General features: G+C 39.1%; 1 protein-coding gene across 1 annotated transcript in view; it reads right to left on the bottom strand.

The window, feature by feature from the left end:
* Positions 1-1168: 1168 nt before the first annotated feature.
* Positions 1169-18670, bottom strand: part of VASH2 (vasohibin 2) — a 35589-nt gene continuing 18087 nt past the window's right edge. The window contains exons 6-8 of the mRNA XM_058165369.1: positions 15665-16046; positions 13210-13325; positions 1169-3893 (exon numbers count right to left, since the gene is read on the bottom strand). Coding sequence (XP_058021352.1) covers positions 3821-3893; positions 13210-13325; positions 15665-16046 — 571 coding nt within the window. The 3' untranslated portion in view covers positions 1169-3820. The remainder of the gene's footprint in view (positions 3894-13209; positions 13326-15664; positions 16047-18670) is intronic.

Raw genomic sequence — 18670 nt, 5'->3', positions numbered from 1 at the left:
AGAAGATTTGGAGAAATGGTGGATCTTCCCAAGAGTTGTTATTCTGCCAAAATTGCTCTAAGAATGCACAGTAAAATCAACCAGGATGTCTCAAAGAACCTTAGAACATCCAAAGTGCCTCAGGCTAAAATCAATATCTATGACTCCATTATCAAAAACTACTGGGTGAAAATAAGATTTGAAGAAATGTTAACCAGCCACTTCCTCACTAAGGAGGGTATTGATGCTCAAGTTTGCAAAAAAGACCCAGTTTAACAAGGTCTTTCTTTCTCCCAGAATGTATACAAATACATGATGTATAAAACATTTCAAAACAAAGTAGATAGGATTGTATACTATAAATTGTAAATGGAAGCAGCTCAAAATGTAATAAGAGCAGGGATCACTCTAAAATCTTTATGGATAACATAATTCAAAACTGAGAAAAGTACAAAATTTGGACCCTTTTATGGACAATGCTGATCTTCAATCTTTTGCTCAAGATCTCAGCGGATTTGAATTTTAAGCCTTATCCTCTCCAAATATTCTATCATCTTTGAAAAAAGTCATTTGTGTCTAATTCAACTCAGTGCAATTAAGTGGCAATATGTGTACCATTACTTGTTTGGAGAAGTCTTGAATTGAGATGACAAATGGAAGGTATAGATTTCAAATAAAGTATTTTTGCTGGAGACTTTCCAAATAGCTTTGAATATTATTAATTCTTATTTGAGTGGAACAAAATGGAATAACAAAGATAAGGCAATGCTGTTGAAAGAATTAGGAGGCTGTCCTGTGCACACAGATTATATAAAGATGGGTCGTGTTTCTTGGCAACTGTTACTTAGACTGCAACACTTCCTCCCCTAATTCTGAATAATCCCCAGTTTCCAGGAACAAATGAGGGGCATGGAGAATTTGTTGAGAATGAAGGAGAAGATGGGAAAGCCTTAATCTCTGATTCATAAGTGAAGAAGCATTAGATTCTAAGTTTTACCTTTAAGTCTGTTGTTCTGTACCTTCTAATAAACTACATGGAATTCTTCACATGAAGCTCTAGTTTACATACACACACACACACACACACTATTGAATTGTTTTGCATCACAAACAGGTTATATAAACTTTAGAGTTACATTTACCTTAAAACATTTGCAAAGACTTTGTTTTTAAGAAAGAGTCTTCTAAGACATTTTATTAAAGTTTCATGCTGCACAAAACATACATGTGATAAGAAAAAATCATGCATGCTTCGTATTTGAAACAGAATCCCATTTGACAAAGTAATGACAATACAAGCTTAGTCACCAAATTCACACTTTTTAAGATTAAAAAAAAAAGATAGATACATGTTGCTCTAGAATGTATGTGTACAGAAGGAAAACCATGGTCTTGGATACAAAGGATGAAACGGGTTTGGAAAGATAGCTAAAATCTGGTCATCTTTTTCTGCATCATTCCTATTAATCTTAAAAGAACTGGTGCAAGCGAATTCCATAAAGGTTTATGCCTCAAACACTTCAAATATATAAGAAACATCAATTTAAAAAAACAAAATCACCTTTTAGGGATTTCATAATAGATAGGCATTGATTACAAAAAAATGCTATTTTTTAAATTAGCATTTTTTCTTCAATTGATTCAAAACACTTACATTAAAAATTGCTTTAGGTTATCAGTAAGTTAAAACTTACCACGAACTCAATTTCAAAGCTGAAATATGAGATCCAGTTTTTCTACTACATGAGAACTATTCTTTTGCTCCATTCACTTTTATCAGGGTAGTTATCATGTGCTGGATATGGCTTTGTCTATGAATATGAAGTCCCTCTATTCTCACCCAGACCTAACTATTTTCATGCTAGTTGCTCTTCGCTTGTCTTCATAGCAACCAGCACAGAAATAATAGAAAGTCTTGTCCTTATTGCTGTTAATTTGGCACAAGGGATGGCCAATTCTAGAAGACATTATGAGTTGCTAGTTGAGAAATGCACTCACATACCACTCTGATCTCTTGTACTTATGGTTAGGAGTAGATAGGAAGTTATATTTTGAGGGAACCTGGTTGCATTAAATTAAAATTGCTTTGGGATATTTGTAGCAAAACTAGTGGGTTACGTTGAGCTACTATGCTCCTGCCTACTTGTCTCTTTACTTATTTACCAGATTACAATAAGAATAAGTGAAGGGGATAAGATTATCATATCTGGGTTACAGAAATCTAGATGACCATTAGATGGCATCAAACAACATCAGTTTGAAGCCATCTGATGGCCATCCAGATTTTGCAATCCAGATGTGGTAACTAGTGTTAGATCTGCATCAATTCACAGTTATCCAGCAGCTTCCCCCCATTCCCAATGAACAAGCTAGTGTTATTTATCTTTTATCCAAAATAACATATCCTTGTTGCATTGTGAAGATACTTCCTTGGATTTATTTATTCATTTTGATGTGAATGCAATGTCTATAGATGGTTGTTTTCTCCAAGCACATTGACTGTAAATTCAAGTGGAATATTTGATTATGATAAAAGATGTCAAGACATCTGCACTACATAAAGAATAGTGCATTATTAAGATTCTGGTATTGTTTTAAAGGATTAAACACACAAATTGACTTTTACGACATCTGTACAAAACAATAAAAACTAGTCTTCAGTATGATCCAAAAGTTTCCTTCTTTTCTACTCTGGAGAATGCTCTCAAAGCAGAATGGAGAATGCCTATTATACATGTGAAGCACTGGTAACATAAAGAGAACAGAATTAGTACTGGCAGACTCTGGGCTTGTTTTATACAAAAGACCACATGGATTCACACCAGAACCACTTGTGCTTTGATCATGGAGGTTAAGACTATGTGACAAAATACTGCAAAAGGTTAGCTATTTGCTTCTTTTGAAATCATTATTGAATCTGGGTTTTTTTTAAGGTAGACAATTAACTTCAACAGTTTGTTCAATCCTTAACAGAAGGCTTCAGTGCTTTTAAAGAGACACCTCCTTATCATAATACTTGAAATTCCTTCACTGTACACATGCACATAAGGCAGAAGGGGTGGGCTCTGCTACCAGAAAAACTGGGAACATAGTACAAATCCATTACAAAATCAAAATACTGTTAGTTTTGCATATTTGTAGTAAAGATTCTTGAGGTAATGTTGATATTTTGAAGAAGGAAGGAAAAAAAGAAACCCCAATCACATAAACACTTGCTATTTTATTGCTGAATGTCACATTAAATGAGGTCCGGCAGCAATTTCTGTTATGTCAAGCTCCACTGAAAGGGATCGTAGAGTTGCAAACTTCATTCTTTTCAATGGGACTCGGACAACCAAAGTTGATGCCAGGCCATGCTTTTTCTGACTGCAGCTTACCACCCCCCTTGCCCAGCAATTTTAAATACCATGGAGAAAAATACTTCCAGCATTGTCTTTCCTAATTCCTACAACACCACACAATGCTCCAAGCCAACAGAAAAGAGAGCCACCACAGAAACAGTAATTTCCATCCAAAATAAAACCAAGCCACACTAGTGTCACCCCCCACACACACATTTTTCAACTTGATGGAGAGTAACAGTATTATCACAGCTGAAAACGGTTTCTAATTTCTCTTTTCCTTGATTCCACTTCCTGAATTGAAAAATAAAACAAAAACAAAAGCAAAAATACCACCATAGTCACTTCTAGGATTCCTACTTTCCTGGTGAAATCATAAATAAAAACCTTACATGTTCATAATAAATAGTCATAGCTCCCCACCCCCACCCCCCACGTATCACAGGGTAAAGTGCGGCAAGAAACGCTCCAGAAGCCACGTGGTTTGGCCTCTGGTTTTCTCAGATGCGTAGCTGGTAACCGACTTCATTCAACGTAGAAAGGTCACCCACGTTTTTATCCAAAACAGCTGGCCTAAAATCAAGAGAGAGAAATCGAAGTTAAAGCTTAGAACTAAACAACATGAAACATCAGAACAGGACCACTATCAACAATTGCATCTGTATTAGTGATTGGCCTGTAATGCAGCATTCATGTTAATGTTTGCTAAGCCATACAGTTTTTTTCAAAACTGACGACTTTAAGAAGTGTGGAGTTCAATCCCAGAATTTCCCAGCCAGAAATAGCATCTTAAAGTTGCCATGTTTTAAGCATTGGTCTAAACCAGGGGTTTGCAAACTTGGCTCTTTTAAGACTTGTGGACTACAACTCCCAGAGTTCCTCAGCCAACTTTGCTGGCTGAGGAACTCTGGGAGTTGAAGTCCACAAGTCTTAAAAGAGCCAAGTTTGCAGACCCCTGGTCTAAACCAATGTAAATCACTTTCAGGGGCATCCAGGTAGGAGTGAAAAAGTGAAGATAATGGCCTCAATAAATGGAGGCCCTAGCCCTTGTTTATTATGTGCCACATGCATGTAAGAAGGGGCAGGACTTTGATTGGACAGTCTCACTATCATCTTGACTCCCACTGTGGATGTCCTCAAGGGTGAAATCTACTTACCTTCCATACGGGTTCGGAAGTGCATGCACAGACCTTCTGCGCATGCACAAAACCTTCTGCGTATGTGCAGAAGGTAAAAACCACATTACTTCCTGGTTAAAACCAATAAGTAATGACACTCGGGCAGGTGGGTGGAGCTCAGCTCCACTATCACTACTGGATCGCTGAACCACCAGCCACGATCGCTACCGGATCAAATGATCCGGTCCGATCCGGGAGCATTTCACCCCTGGATGTCCTGTTTTTGTCATAAAAACTGTTCAAAAACTACTCTAAGAAAATTAAGAAATACTCTAAAATTAAATATCAAAGTAGATATCCTTACAGCCTGTGATTATCCAACATGATTGGGATTTTTAAACACAAGATACTCTGCATGAAGAGATAATTTCACCATGACTGGTTTAACCTTTCCCTCCCTCACGCAACACATAGCAATTAGTTCCCACTGATATGTATGACTATTGACATTGGCAACCTCAGCAACTTTACAAAATGAAGATGAACTGTTTCCACTAATACCACATTTTACCATTTGAGGGCTTAGACCAGGGGTCTCTAACCTTGGCAACTTTAAGACTTGTGGACTTCAACTCTCAGAATTCCTCAGCCAGCAAAGCTGGCTGAGGAATTCTGGGAGTTGAAGTCCACAAGTCTTAAAGTTGTCAAGGTTGGAGACCCCTGGCTTAGACTACAGGTAGTCCTTGACTTACAACCATTCATTTAGTGACCATCTGAAGTTACAACAGCACTCAAAAAAAGTGACTTATGACCATTTTTCACACAACCATTGCAGCATCCCCATGGTCACATAATCAAAATTTGGACACTTGGCAACTGAGTCATATTTATGATGGTTACAGTCTCCTGGGGGTCAAAGCAAAGTCAATGGGGAAGCCAGATTCACTTTACAACCGTGTTACTAACTCAACAACTACAATGATTCACTTAGCAACTGTGGCAAGAAAGATCATAAAATGGGGGGAAACTCATTTAACTGTTTTGCTTAGCTACAAGCAATTTTGGGTTCAATTGTGGTTGTATATCAAAGACTCCTTTTATAACTTTTGTCCTTTCCAACTAGCTTTAATCACAGCTTTAATGACTGAAAGATCTTTGAGACATTTCCTTTGGACAATCTCACAATACAAGGGAAAGGCTGTAATTTTAATTTCAAATCTTCAGCAAATGGCACCAGATAAGACTTCCCAAGGATTTTAGGATTGGTAAAATCTTCCACAAGGAGAGTTCATCTCCTGATGTCTTCATGTATCAGCCCTATAATTTTATTAAAATAACTCAGAAGAAGTTTGGTGTTGCCTTCTTCCTGGATATTTCTCAGACTTTTCAATCCAAGCCGCAATTTGAGATTTCCTGACGATCTCCTGGTCAAGTAAATAACTAAGTCCAACCCTGTTTAATTTGTCAAGGTCAGCTACTGCTTCCTAGTTATCTGCAGTTACAGCTGTTTCCCACCACAATGGGAAAAACATCTTTTTTTTTTAATTTGAATTTATATCCCGCCCTTCTCCGAAGACTCAGGGCAGCTTACATTGTGTAAGGCAATTTGACATCCCACCTCTGAATAAAGCTATTTAAGGCCTTTGGTTCTGGCACACACAAAGTTGTCATTTTAAAACAAATTGGGAAATGTGGTGATACTGATTTGTGACATTTTTGAAGCAATGTTTGATATTGCAAGTTACTATTATTTTTAGCTACTTCTCAAGTCTCAGAATATAATTTTTTAAAATTGCTTGATTTAAAATCAGGAAGTGAAGCCAGAATATCAGCCAGACTCTGCAGTGCAGCCAACAAATCCCAGCTAGTTTGTTCAACACGTTTTTGTACTGAAACATCCTATACTTTTTTTTAACATCTCAAATTCAGGAAGGACAGCTCCATGATGCTTTGGAAACATCTGCTATTGCTGCTCTGTCAGCATAAAGAAACTTTCTGCAAGTATACCTACCCTTCCTCTGCTGGGTTTCACAGAGGCCACTAAAACAGGCTGGGGAGATTAGAAATATTGTGAGTTGCTCCCTCCTGTAATTTGGAGTTTAAACTACAGTGTTATTTATCTCTGGCACTATATTTTATATTATACAGGTAGTCTTTCACTTACGACCACAATTGAACCCAAAATTTCTGTTGTTAAGTGAGACATTTGTTAAGTGAGTTTTGCCCTGTTTTATGACTTTTCTTGCCACAGTTGTTAAGTGAATCACTACAGCTGATAAGTTAGTAATCTGATTGTTAAGTATGAGTCAGTTACCAAGAATCTGAATAAATAAATTGTCAAGTCTGAATCATGTGAACATGGAGATGCTAAAGTGGTCATAAGTGTGAAAAATGGTCATAAGTCACTTTTTTCAGTGCCGTTGTAACTTTGAATGGTCACTAAATGAGCTGTTGTAAGTTGAGCAGTATGTGTATAGTTATTTGTGATTTACTGTGTATACTTTTTAATCACATTTATGTAAACAGGGTATGCAAGCCACTCAGAGATAAATTCAAGTGCGGTAGCAGGTAAGTCCTGTAAATAAGTAAACAAATAGATATTAAATAAGTAAAATGCATTAAATGCTGCCATTAACAGTGTTATTTTGCTTATTTTAGATTTCGGTTTCAAATTTCAATGTCTGGCTACCAAATTTGAATGGCAAAATTCAAATTCCAAGAGCTAGGATGGGGGGTCACATGAGACTTTTAGAATGAGGATTGATCTTCTCTACATCACTGGCAAAAACAGCCAAGGGTGGGGTGCCAGATAGCCTGTGCTTGTTACATATGCATACACATACAGCCCTGAGCATTTTGAGAATAGCTTGTAATGCTGTATTTGGATAAAAGGAAATCTAATGTGAACTTTGGGGCTGGAAGAAACTTACTGAAACTCATGGCTAGTTGACACAAAACTGATCATAGTTTGCTATGGAGGAGGTGAAGTTTCCCCTACTGTGTATGCCAAGTTGTTTAGTCAGACCTTGCCAGACCAACCATGCAACCCAGGGGCAGGCTAAGTGAGAACCTGTTTCATACCCTGCCACTTCAGCAACTACCTTTACCTTGCTCAAATAAAAAATGCACAAAAATGTACAAGTCGAAGCACTTGGCAGAAGCTATTTCATCAAGCAGAGGAGGAGGCTGGAGGAAATGCTCAGGAAGAGAAGTTGCAACCCTCTACTTACTTTCCTAAAATAATCTTATTGCATAAGGGATTTATTCTGAATTTTAGTTGAAAAATGATAATCAATTTCAGTGCCTTTAGGTGACCTTTTGTCTCCTAAAAACTGTTTGAAAATTGCTGGGCTCAGAAGAAGAATTAAGAAACTTTTTTGTGCTATAAATCGAAGCACACACGTAACTAATGTTTTAAGAACATTTTTTTTCTTCAGCATCAGCACATTAATCAAAAGTAGCATCATATTTTAAGAATCATAATATGTAAGTATATTTAAGTACATTTAAAAAAACATGGTTTAAGGATGGGGAAACTGCAGCTTCCAACCATCACTGAACTGGAACTCTTTACCTATCCCTGAGATGAAAATCCAGGGTCCTATAGATTAGGGGTCTCCAACCTTAGCAACTTTAAGGTTTGTGGACTTCAACTCCCAGAGTTCCTCAGCCAGCAAAGTCCACAAGCCTTAAAGTTACTAAGGTTGGAGACCCCTGCTATAGCTCAGCAATATGTAGAGGGCCATTGTTCTGCATCTCTACTAAAAGATAGCATTACCATATTATGAAAATCACATACTTTGTAATAGTATGTGGGAAAGACCTCTGGAGACGAGGTATAGAGATGTTACTAGGGAACAGTCAGATAAGAGACAGCATAGCCCACATATGGATAGTGCTCAGAGCAAAAGGCTCCGAATAGATCCTTCCAAGTTTCTTGGGCTGTAAAGGAAAAATGGGAAGAATTGTACTTTCAGTCGTGCATGGTTCGGTCAACATACCTTTAGAATAAAGTAAAATTAGCTCATCTGGCTGGGATTCCTATCTGGTTAACCCCAATGAAGTCACTATCAAGGCGGCCACACAGAATAATCCATTTCTCTAAAAGAAATCATCCTGGAAGACTTTTCTAAAGGAGATGAGAAGGGATTGTAATTGCATACTTGCAAGATGTAGCCTCAGCCTCATAGGCTAAACCAGATAGGAATCCGTACAGTACCGTACTGTTCTCACCCACCTACCCTATTTTCTTTATAGCCTGACAAACTAGGGATGGTCCCTTCTGAACCATTTGTCCCATCCACTATCAATCTATGGGCTACACTGTCTCTTCTCTGATCTTTCCTTTGGCAGTGTCTCTTTGCCAAATCCATCAAAGTCTTTCTCATAGACCTGTGATGGTGAACCTGTGGCACGCAGAGCCCTCTCTGTGAGCATGTGTGCCGTCACCAGCTTTTTTCCTGATTACGGCACTCCAGTGCGCACATGCACACTCCAGTTTTGGCACTCGGTGTCAAAAAGGTTAACCATCACTGTCATAGACCATTACACACTTTAAGCTAGTACCTTATGGCATTCAGTCCTGATAGAGAAACTCAAATCTCTTCCTTTCAAATCTTGCGCTAAAAAATTAAAGGATCAAATCTGCAGAACCTCCTGGGTTTGGAAGAGATTCAAGACACCAACCTCTAGGCAGCCTTGACAATTCCAAACAACAGGGAAGGCGCAGTTAGCATTCCAAAAGAGGCTCCTTGTTCAGCTGACATCTTAGTCAGAGATACACACACACACACACACACACACACACACACACACACACACACACACACCAGGCATATGTGTCATCCTAGCACCTGTGAAACAGCCCCAGATACATGAGGCTGAAAATATTCCCTAAAAAGGCAGGAAGGAGATTGAACAGAGATTTGTAACCTCTGATAACTATAATTATCAAGACACTAAACATGGAGAATTCCAACCAAGAGGCTCCCAAGACTGTTACACTATGAATCCATGTGCAAAATAGCAACCTGCAGTTAACTGAGCAGCTGCTATGAATGCCAAATTATATTTAGAGAGGGAGCTTAGAGAAATGTTTGGCTGTTTAAGGAACAAATAAAAAGCCTTCAGAGTAGTTCAGCTAAAGGAAGATGTATCTATCATTAAGTTGCATGGAGTTCTTGTGGATGCTGTCACTAACTTTTCACTGATGTTTTTATTCCGGAAACTGGCCACTCTATTTGATTTGGTGGACAGATTTGGAATTCAGGAAATGTCTTCTGGATATTCACACAAAATGGCTGCCATTCAAGGGCTTGTCTACTGACAACATGGCTGCCAATGGTGAATGATGCCCCTGCTCTGCTCTCAGTTACACTAGTTTACTCGTCTTGTCTTTTTTTCCTGGACAGATGGGTCTATTTCCAAAGGGACCAATCCACCATTAATGTTTTTTAAAGAATGCCTTGTGATCCTAGGCATTCCTATAATGGTAGGGAATGGCATTCTGCTTTTCTTTTATTTGAAAAAGGTTTTACTTGAAAAAGTTTGGCAGCAGAAATATTGGCAGGCCTAAGGCCCGTAAGTATGGTACTTTACTTTTGCCAACTCCAGCTGCAATTTTTAACAATCTACATGCAACCTTATTCAATACATTCAATGATATCTGTATAGCTACTTATGTATACTACAGTGATGATGCTTCAAGAAATTTTTGACAGATGTTTCTAGCCAAACATAAATTTCCCATAATGTCTGAGGAGGAGTTCATGGGAGAAAAAAAAATCCCTAAATGAAATTATTGTCATAAATACTATCCAAACCAGCACTGCAATTCCTGACACGTCTAGCACTTTTCATTTAGAAATAAAGTTTGGTCAATTAATTTATAATTTATTTTCCAAACTTCAGAATACTCTCACTATGAAAGAATATTCAACTGATACCTGAAGACTCCTGATAGCCGAATAGGACTCAGTTTCTGCCTAAAAAGATTGAGAAAGCAAAATCTGCTAAAATATATACTTTAAAATATTGACTACATTTCAACAATTCTCTTCTTCAGTTTTCCTTCTTTTGCATGTTCCATTAAAGTTACTTAGCATTACAGTACTAAGGTCAACTTATTTAGGGAATTTAACTACATTTTCCATTTGCAAATATATTAAACAATAAGCATAAGTCTAATCTTCACTTTCTACATTTCTATCTTCAAGGACTACTTTCCTTATTCATCAGTTTGCTGATGAAGCCAAAGGTGGACTTCCCCACTTAGGGAAAAGGTTATGCTATCTGAGGATAATGGGAATTTTAGCTGGAGGGTTGCAGGTAGCTTTCATAAATAATTTGTCCTGAAATCACTGGGTCTCTAGACCAGTTTTTTCTCAGCCCCATCAACTTTAAGATGTGTGGACTTCAACTCCCAAAAATTCTCTAGCTAGGACAGGGAATTCTGGGAATTGAAGCTACACATCTTACAGTTGAAGAGGCTGAAAAATGCAGCTCTGGCAAATCTGACCGAAATCCAGAGCATTCCTTTCATTTCCACTGGAGCTTGCTTGGTCTCTCAGATTTTTATCTACTCACTAACTGTGCATCTTAGAACAAGTATGGCCAGATTTCTGTTTGTAGATTTAACTATTTTACTGGAAGCCTGAGACCCACCAACACATGGTTGGTATAAGTACCAGCTCTTGGAACTTGCAAGAGCATGCTCTTAAAATTAGAGGAGCAGATCTCTTGAGCTCATGAGTGGCTTGTTTTCAGCACCAGAACCAAATACACAATTCTTTCATACAAAAGTCCATCTCAGTCTTGGCCCAGCCTTTCCTAATTCCAGCAGCCTGTTTTATAGAGCGGGGGAAACTCTCATGATCTGTGTTCTAAACCAGGGGTCTCCAACCTTGCCAACTTTAAGCCTGCAGACTTCAATTCCCAGAATTCCCCAGCCAGCAAAACTGGGAGTTGAAGTCTGCCAGTTTTAAAGTTGCCAAGGTTGGAAACCCCTGTTCTAGACAGACAGCTTGTACTCTTCTGGATACTACGCACCATTCTTTATTCCCAACAGACTCTGATTATTCTGTTCATTCTCCCAACTTTTTGCTTTAAGATTCATCAATATGTAGCTCCATTTTATTGCCATCAGAGAATAATATATGTTTCATGTTACAAGATGGAGATCTGGATTTAACATAACATAATAACAGAGTTGGAAGGGACCTTGGAGGTCTTGTAGTCCAACCCCCTGCCGAGGCAGGAAAACCTACACCATTTCAGACAAATGGCTATCCAACATTTTCTTAAAAAATTCCAGTGTTGGTGCATTCACAACTTCTGCAGGCAAGTTGTTCCACTTATTGATTGTTCTAACTGTCAGGAAATTTCTCCTTAGTTCTAAGTTGCTTCTCTCCTTGATTAGTTTCCACCCATTGCTTCTTGTTCTACCCTCAGGTGCATTGGGATCCCATTCCATTCCATGCCTCCACAGTGGGTTTTCCTTTTCCTCTCCAACCATTTGTCAGCATTCCATGGCCGTTGACACCCTTAGTTTTCACTGGGCAACTTAATTCCTTTCCACAAAGATGCTTTTCTACATAGACTAGCGAACTCTGAAATAACCCCCAGCCTGTTTACACAACCTTCTTTTAAGTAAATGGAGCCATTTTACTGATTCATAGTTTCAACACTGGAAGCAGTAGGAAATTATGTCTGGGAGCCAGAAACCTCTCCTGGTTTGCAGCAAACTGCCCAAACATCAACCAGGAAGTGCAAAGTTACCTCCCACCCAGTTTTCCACTCTAACAGTTGTAGATTATAGAGAGATTTGGTATCCGAAAGCTTGATTGAAAAGGCACACCATAGTAGCTTACTTAAACTGTTTCATACCAAACATCTGGAACTATCTCTTCTATTTCTATCCTCTCGATGAAATACATATACTAATTATGCATGCACACACACAAATATTTGGGAAATCTATGTAGCATGAATTCCATCATGGGAGATTACAAAAATAAAAGCAAGAAATAAAATTAATTATGGTAAATGTGCTGTTCTCCAAGGAAGGTACCATTCTTTTGGGAGTATAAAACACACTTCCCCCCCCCAAAAAAGAAGGTGGACACATGTTGGTATGTCTTATACACCGAATACAGCCATTTTTGCCCTCCTGAAGCCCTGCCCTGCGCATTCCATTTTTGGGAAAAATGGGCCTCTTTTCTGCAAAAACAGAGTGTGCAGAGGTTTTGGGAGGCCTGCAGAGTGCTCCTGTGGGCTAGGAAGGGCAAAAATGCCCCCATTTTGCAAAAAATGGGCTTGTTTTTCACAAAAATGGGGTGCCCAGAGGCTTTGGGAGGCCTGCAGAGTGTTCCTGGGGGCTGGAAAGGGTAAAACCGCCCATTTTTGCAAAAAACGGGCCCGTTTTTGGCCCCCCCAAACCCCCCACACATCACGATTTTGCCCTCCCCAGTCCCCAGGACCACTCTGCAGGCCTCCCAAAGCCTCTGAGTGCCGAAAGTTTGGGAGGCCTGCAGAGTGCTCCAAGCAGCCGGGGAGGGCAAAAACTTTTCTTTTCTTGCTTACCTCTTCAAAATCTTGGTGCATTTTATACACCAGTGCATCTTATAGTCCAAAAAATACAGTAGTTCCAAACATTGCTGATCTTGGTTATTTTAAAAAATGCAAATTTCCAAAGTACTCAGATATTTCCTAGTACAAACACCGACTCTGAAGTCTCATCATGTCACAGAATCACTCAGAATAGCAACACTCACGATTTGTCTCTTCGACAGGTCCGCCTCTGAGGGCTGGCTTGTCTTCGTCGAGGAGACAAGGACTTTCCTCGGGATCTCTGCTTGACTGGAGAATGGGCACTTGCAGGCTTCAAAATCTTCAAAGAGAAAAATTATTTTATTTCCGGATGTATTTATTCATAATAGCTGGCTTTCACAATGTTTTTGTATTTTAATAAGTCATAAAAGGTATATCATGATTTCTCTGCTACAAATATGTAGAATTTGTGTTATGCTTTTCACTTTTTTATTACAGATAAATGGAGAACAATCTTAGACCAGGATTTTTCAACCATAGTAATTTTAAGACATGTGGACACCCAGAATTCCTGGCCAGCATGCTGGGGAATTCTGGAGATAGAAGTCACACATCTAAAAGTAGCCAAGGTTGAAAAACACTGCCTTTAGTCATGTCCAATGGATGATCCAGCTGGTTTAGAATGTTGGATGCAAAGCTCCCCTTCAAATCTTTTTTATTTCTTTATTTGTTTGCTTTTCGAAATAAACTCCCACATTCTCATGCTGATGAACCTTTTGGCTCCAGACTGACACAAATTGATGGACATAACATTTGAGGACACCAAATTGCCAGTCTCTAATCCACATTGACTTGTTACAGTTCTCTAGGGCTTCTGAGCCTGGTGTTTTCCTGTCTAGCCTGAAGTATCAGAGAATTGTTTCATTCTTGAGATCTTTCATGTTCAAAGCATTGACTGGAAAGCAAATAGAAAAGGAATAGAAACCCAGTACCTGTGAGCTATCAAAAATTTATTTTTACTACCTCCTAAAAATGTTAGGAAATGTGCCAGTAAAATATATTTTTCTCTGGAAACTGTTTCTAAAATAATCTCCCAGTAATCCATCATTACTGAGAAAAAAAATCATCATTTTTCTCACACAATTTTTTATTCCAAATTATTACATAAGTAAGTCCATGACATGACCACAACCAGAACTTGTTGTTAAGCACATGGTTTTTAAGTGAGATGTGTCCAATTTTATGGCTTATTTTGTCATGGTTGTTAAGCAAATCACTGCAATTGTTAAATTAATCAGATGATCGTTAAGCAAATGCAGATTCTTCATTGACTGCTTGCCAGAAGATAGCTGGGAAGACTGTAAATGGCAATCACATGACCCTGGGAAACAAATATTCTTAAAGAGAATATACATACACACACCTACACATCCCAAAACCCAGTGGATTTGCAAGTTGTCTATAAAGAGTGGGAATGTGCTCTGCTGAGTCATCGTCAATTGCTATGGCCTGCATTCAACGGGCTGGAAGACAGGGCCATGGGTTGGAAATTAAACCCCAAACAGAGACAAAGGATGGAGACATGCAAAGAAGTGCATGATTTTTCTAAGCATATACATGTAAATGAGAAGAAACCTCATTCCTGCAAATCTCATTACTGCAAATACATCTAAGAAATAATACCACTGCTTTGTTGTCAAAGATGTAAAATATTAGGGGAATCAACCTGCACAGGAAAATCTTCTCCATCAATAGATTTAGATACATGTCTATACACAAGCATGACTAATAATGAAACTATTCTCTGAAGCACCATCAATACCATAAAGTAAAGCCTTAGAGTACTCTTAAATTGAAGAAATCAAGCACCAATAAAAAGGAAAAGTGAAAATAGCTCAACAAGAGTTAAGCAAATCCAGGGGAGACTGCTTGCTAAACATCACAGAACTCACACATGAAAACTTCCATTGGAAACAATAGTTATAAGGTCAAAATATCTGGCATTATTTCCTCCAGAAAGCTGGAGCTTTCAAACTAACAGGTCATGCTTGGCTTAATGCATGCAATTGAAAGTGTTGCCCACAGATAACCCTGGTTTCAAAATCCAGCGGTGCAGCAGTTAGTTATCCGCTGGCTGCATCCTAATTGTATAAATCTGGACAACTTTTAAGGGGGCAGCCAACAGGTTAAAAAAAAAAGCCCTTTGCTGCTACTGTTGGTCAATTAATAGTTTCAAGTGCTAAAAAATAAAAAGAATCAATGGAAGTGGAGAAAAAAGTGTAGGTTATGGAATAACCAGAGGGTGTTATGCCAGCTGTAGAGTTTTTCCCCACCTACATACTGGATGACAATGCTCAGGGCTGGAATTTCAGCAAAGAAATTTGCCTAACCTTCTTTGAACATTGTGCATGAGTGCTGAATGGAAAGCAGAACAGCACCGATCTATTCCAGGCATACAATAAGATACTGCTAGCTCCGGGATGGGATAGGAGAATGGCAAAGTAACCAGGTAGATCAGGTCATATTCATTGATCGTTGATGAAATCAGCCGAATGACACAGGAGTTTCCTTATTTACAACCTTCCCAAGCAAAATAGTTTCCCATGCTCACCCTACTGAGAACCATTTGTGAGAACTAAGCTTCTGCTACTTTCCAAATGTCACATAAACAGTACATACCTTCATCCTCATGTCCCTGGCATATTTCTCCAACTCCTTCCTTATCTCTGTCCGCATCATCTTTGACATATTAAGCACCAACTGCTTCCATTCGATGGGCTGAAAACTATGAGGCTCATGAGGGACATACAATCCAATCTTCACTTTTTTAACAGAGTGTAAGTACTTTTTATAGGAGTCTTCAAATTCAAAGATGAGGTCACTCAGAGTTCGGTAGATTAAGGGCTTGTCCATCAACTCCGACCTTCGGCTCATGCCCATTGATCCATATCGGCCATTGAAATAAATTCCAAGCACCACGTGATGAAAATTGCTCCCTGAGAAGTGGGATTTAAAGCTGATTGGGAATCGTTCCACAGAAGACTGCCCATTGGTTAAGTATCTGGTAAGGGCCATGTCAAGGCAATAACAAAGCAAAGACTCCAAATAAGAGAAAATGTTTTCCAGGTCACTACCTCCGATCTGATGCTCTTTTCTACTGATTCTCATTGTTCCTCCATGTACCCCTCTGTTTACTGTCCAACCAAGGCAGATAAAAGGTCTTTCTAGTGTAGCCCTGTGTTTAAACCCCTTGAAGATATATTTCAATCCAAGTCCAGTTCAAAAATAAAGAATGAATATTTGGGACTTCAGGCTGCTGAAGGCCCTGATATTTAAGCCAAGCAGTGTCTGTGGACTTTGTGTGTGTCTAAATCAGCAAAGATCACAAAGAGAGTGTTGCGATGCAAGCCTTATTCCCTTTGTTCATATTGAAATCACAATCCATGTTCAAAAAGGCAGTTTTATCATCACAATGCTCCATCTGACAGCAGGTCTAGACACACACATAACCCACAGGCATCACTGTATGGCTTTTTATGAGACATTCCAATCTTGCAAATTTTCCAATCAAACGGTTCTCTCCATTTCACTGGATAATATAAATTCCCTTAGTGTAAAGGAAAAGTATATCCAGCCTCTGTTTAACTATTTTCCTCATCCCAAGATGCAAACAATGGTAAAACCTGAAAGCTTCATTATTGTTTCATTCATTGTCGAAGCAAGAGGATACAGCCACTGTTCTGATAGATCAGTCCCCTGTTTCTGCTTTGAAGGAAACTTCTGATTTAATTCTCCTAATCTCCACACTTCAGTCTCAAGATTCCTCTTCTCCTCCCAAAGTAATTGGTCTTATGTAATTGAAAGATTAAGAAATCCATCTCAAAGTATTTCTAGCCACTCCATTTTCAAAAAAAGCCAAGCAATTCTTCTTTCTACACTCTTCAAATGCCCCAATGCTGCTTAGGAAAGGTATTGTTTGATATTTACATGAAGGATAAGCATGACACAAGCAGGCATAAAAATGCTATTTTAAAATAAGTTGGTGAGAGGTATTTGCTCACAGCCTTATAAGTTTCTGGCTTCTACAGCATTTGCAGTTATTTCCTTGCTCTTCCTACTTCATTCTCCTTAAAAACTAAGATCACATCCCACAAAGACACTAACAGGACAAGCCATTTCAACATCTACACCATCTATCAGCATCATTTGTCACTTAGCCTTCCACCAGATTTGAACCTGGTCAAAGCTCCAACTTTAATTGGAAGCAAATGACAGAGTTTTCCAGGATTAAGGATATTTCTAGTATTTCCCTATTTGTCTTTCTTTCATTCCAAAATTTCACTATTAATTTTTCTGGAAAATTAAAATAGCTCCTTTTAAGCTTACACTTTAAATAGGATATACAGAACTCTAGACGTACGTTAAGATATATTGCCAATATAGAAGTTGAATTTTAAAGCTTGTATTTTTCTTTTACGCAATGGAGTTCTAGATTGCTCTGCCTTATGTTAGTGTCTATCAAATTCTGGGAGTATTGAACTGATCTACTTTATATTCTGCCTTCAATACAAAGCCAGAGGAGCTTTTTACCAGGTCCGCCTGATACGCCAGTTGCATCCCTTCTTGCACCGGGATTCCTTGTGCACAGTCACTCACGCCCTCGTCACTTCTCGTCTGGACTATTGCAATGCTCTCTACATGGGGCTTCCCTTGAAGAGCACCTGAAGACTCCAATTAGTTCAGAATGCGGCCGCGCGGGTGATAGAGGGAGCGACTCGTTGCTCCCATATAACACCTCTCCTGCGCAGGCTGCACTGGCTTCCGGTGGTCTTTCGGGTGCAATTCAAGGTGTTAGTTACCACCTTCAAAGCGCTCCATGGCATAGGACCGGGTTACTTACGGGACTGCCTGCTGCTACCGGCGACCTCCCATCGACCAGTGCGCTCCCATAGGGAGGTTCTCCTCAGGGTGCCGTCGGCCAGTCAATGTCGGCTGGTGGCACCCAGGGGGAGGGCCTTCTCTGTGGGGGCACCAACCCTCTGGAACAAGTTACCACCAGATATCCGTCAACTCCCTGATCTTCGGACCTTTCAACGCGAGCTGAAAACATTTTTGTTTCACCGTGCAAGACTGGCCTAGTGGGGTTTTAATAAGGGGTTTTATTGGTTTTAAGTTCTTCAACCAACTCTAAATTTTCCTTTTAAACTGGTCCTAAAAATTGTACTAACTGTCTTTACTTTGGCTGTAAACTGCCCTGAGTCCTTTGGGAGAAGGGCGGTATAGAAATTGAAACAATAAATAAATAAATTAAATAAATAAAGCAGTTGAAATGATTCAAAGCACCAGGCTTTTTGTATATCTGAAATTATTTCATTTATATGATCTTTTGCATAACCAAGTTCATCAGAGAATTTTTCCTATTATCCAGTGGTGAAATCCAAATTTTTTTACTACCAGTTCTGGGAACGTAGCTTGGTGGGCATGGTGTGGCTTGGTGGGCTGGCTTGGAGGGCGTGGCAGGGAAAGGATACTGCAAAATCTCCATTCCCACCCCACTCCTGGGCGAAGGCTATTGCAAAATCTCCATTCCCACCCCACTCTGGGGCCAGCCAGAGGTGGTATTTACCGGTTCTCCGAACTACTCAAAATTTCCACTACTGGTTCTCCAGAATCTGTCAGAACCTG

Source organism: Ahaetulla prasina, chromosome 1 (assembly GCF_028640845.1).
Source record: "Ahaetulla prasina isolate Xishuangbanna chromosome 1, ASM2864084v1, whole genome shotgun sequence".
In the NCBI taxonomy this organism is placed as follows: domain Eukaryota; kingdom Metazoa; phylum Chordata; class Lepidosauria; order Squamata; family Colubridae; genus Ahaetulla; species Ahaetulla prasina.
This window is presented reverse-complemented; position numbering and strand designations above follow the sequence as displayed.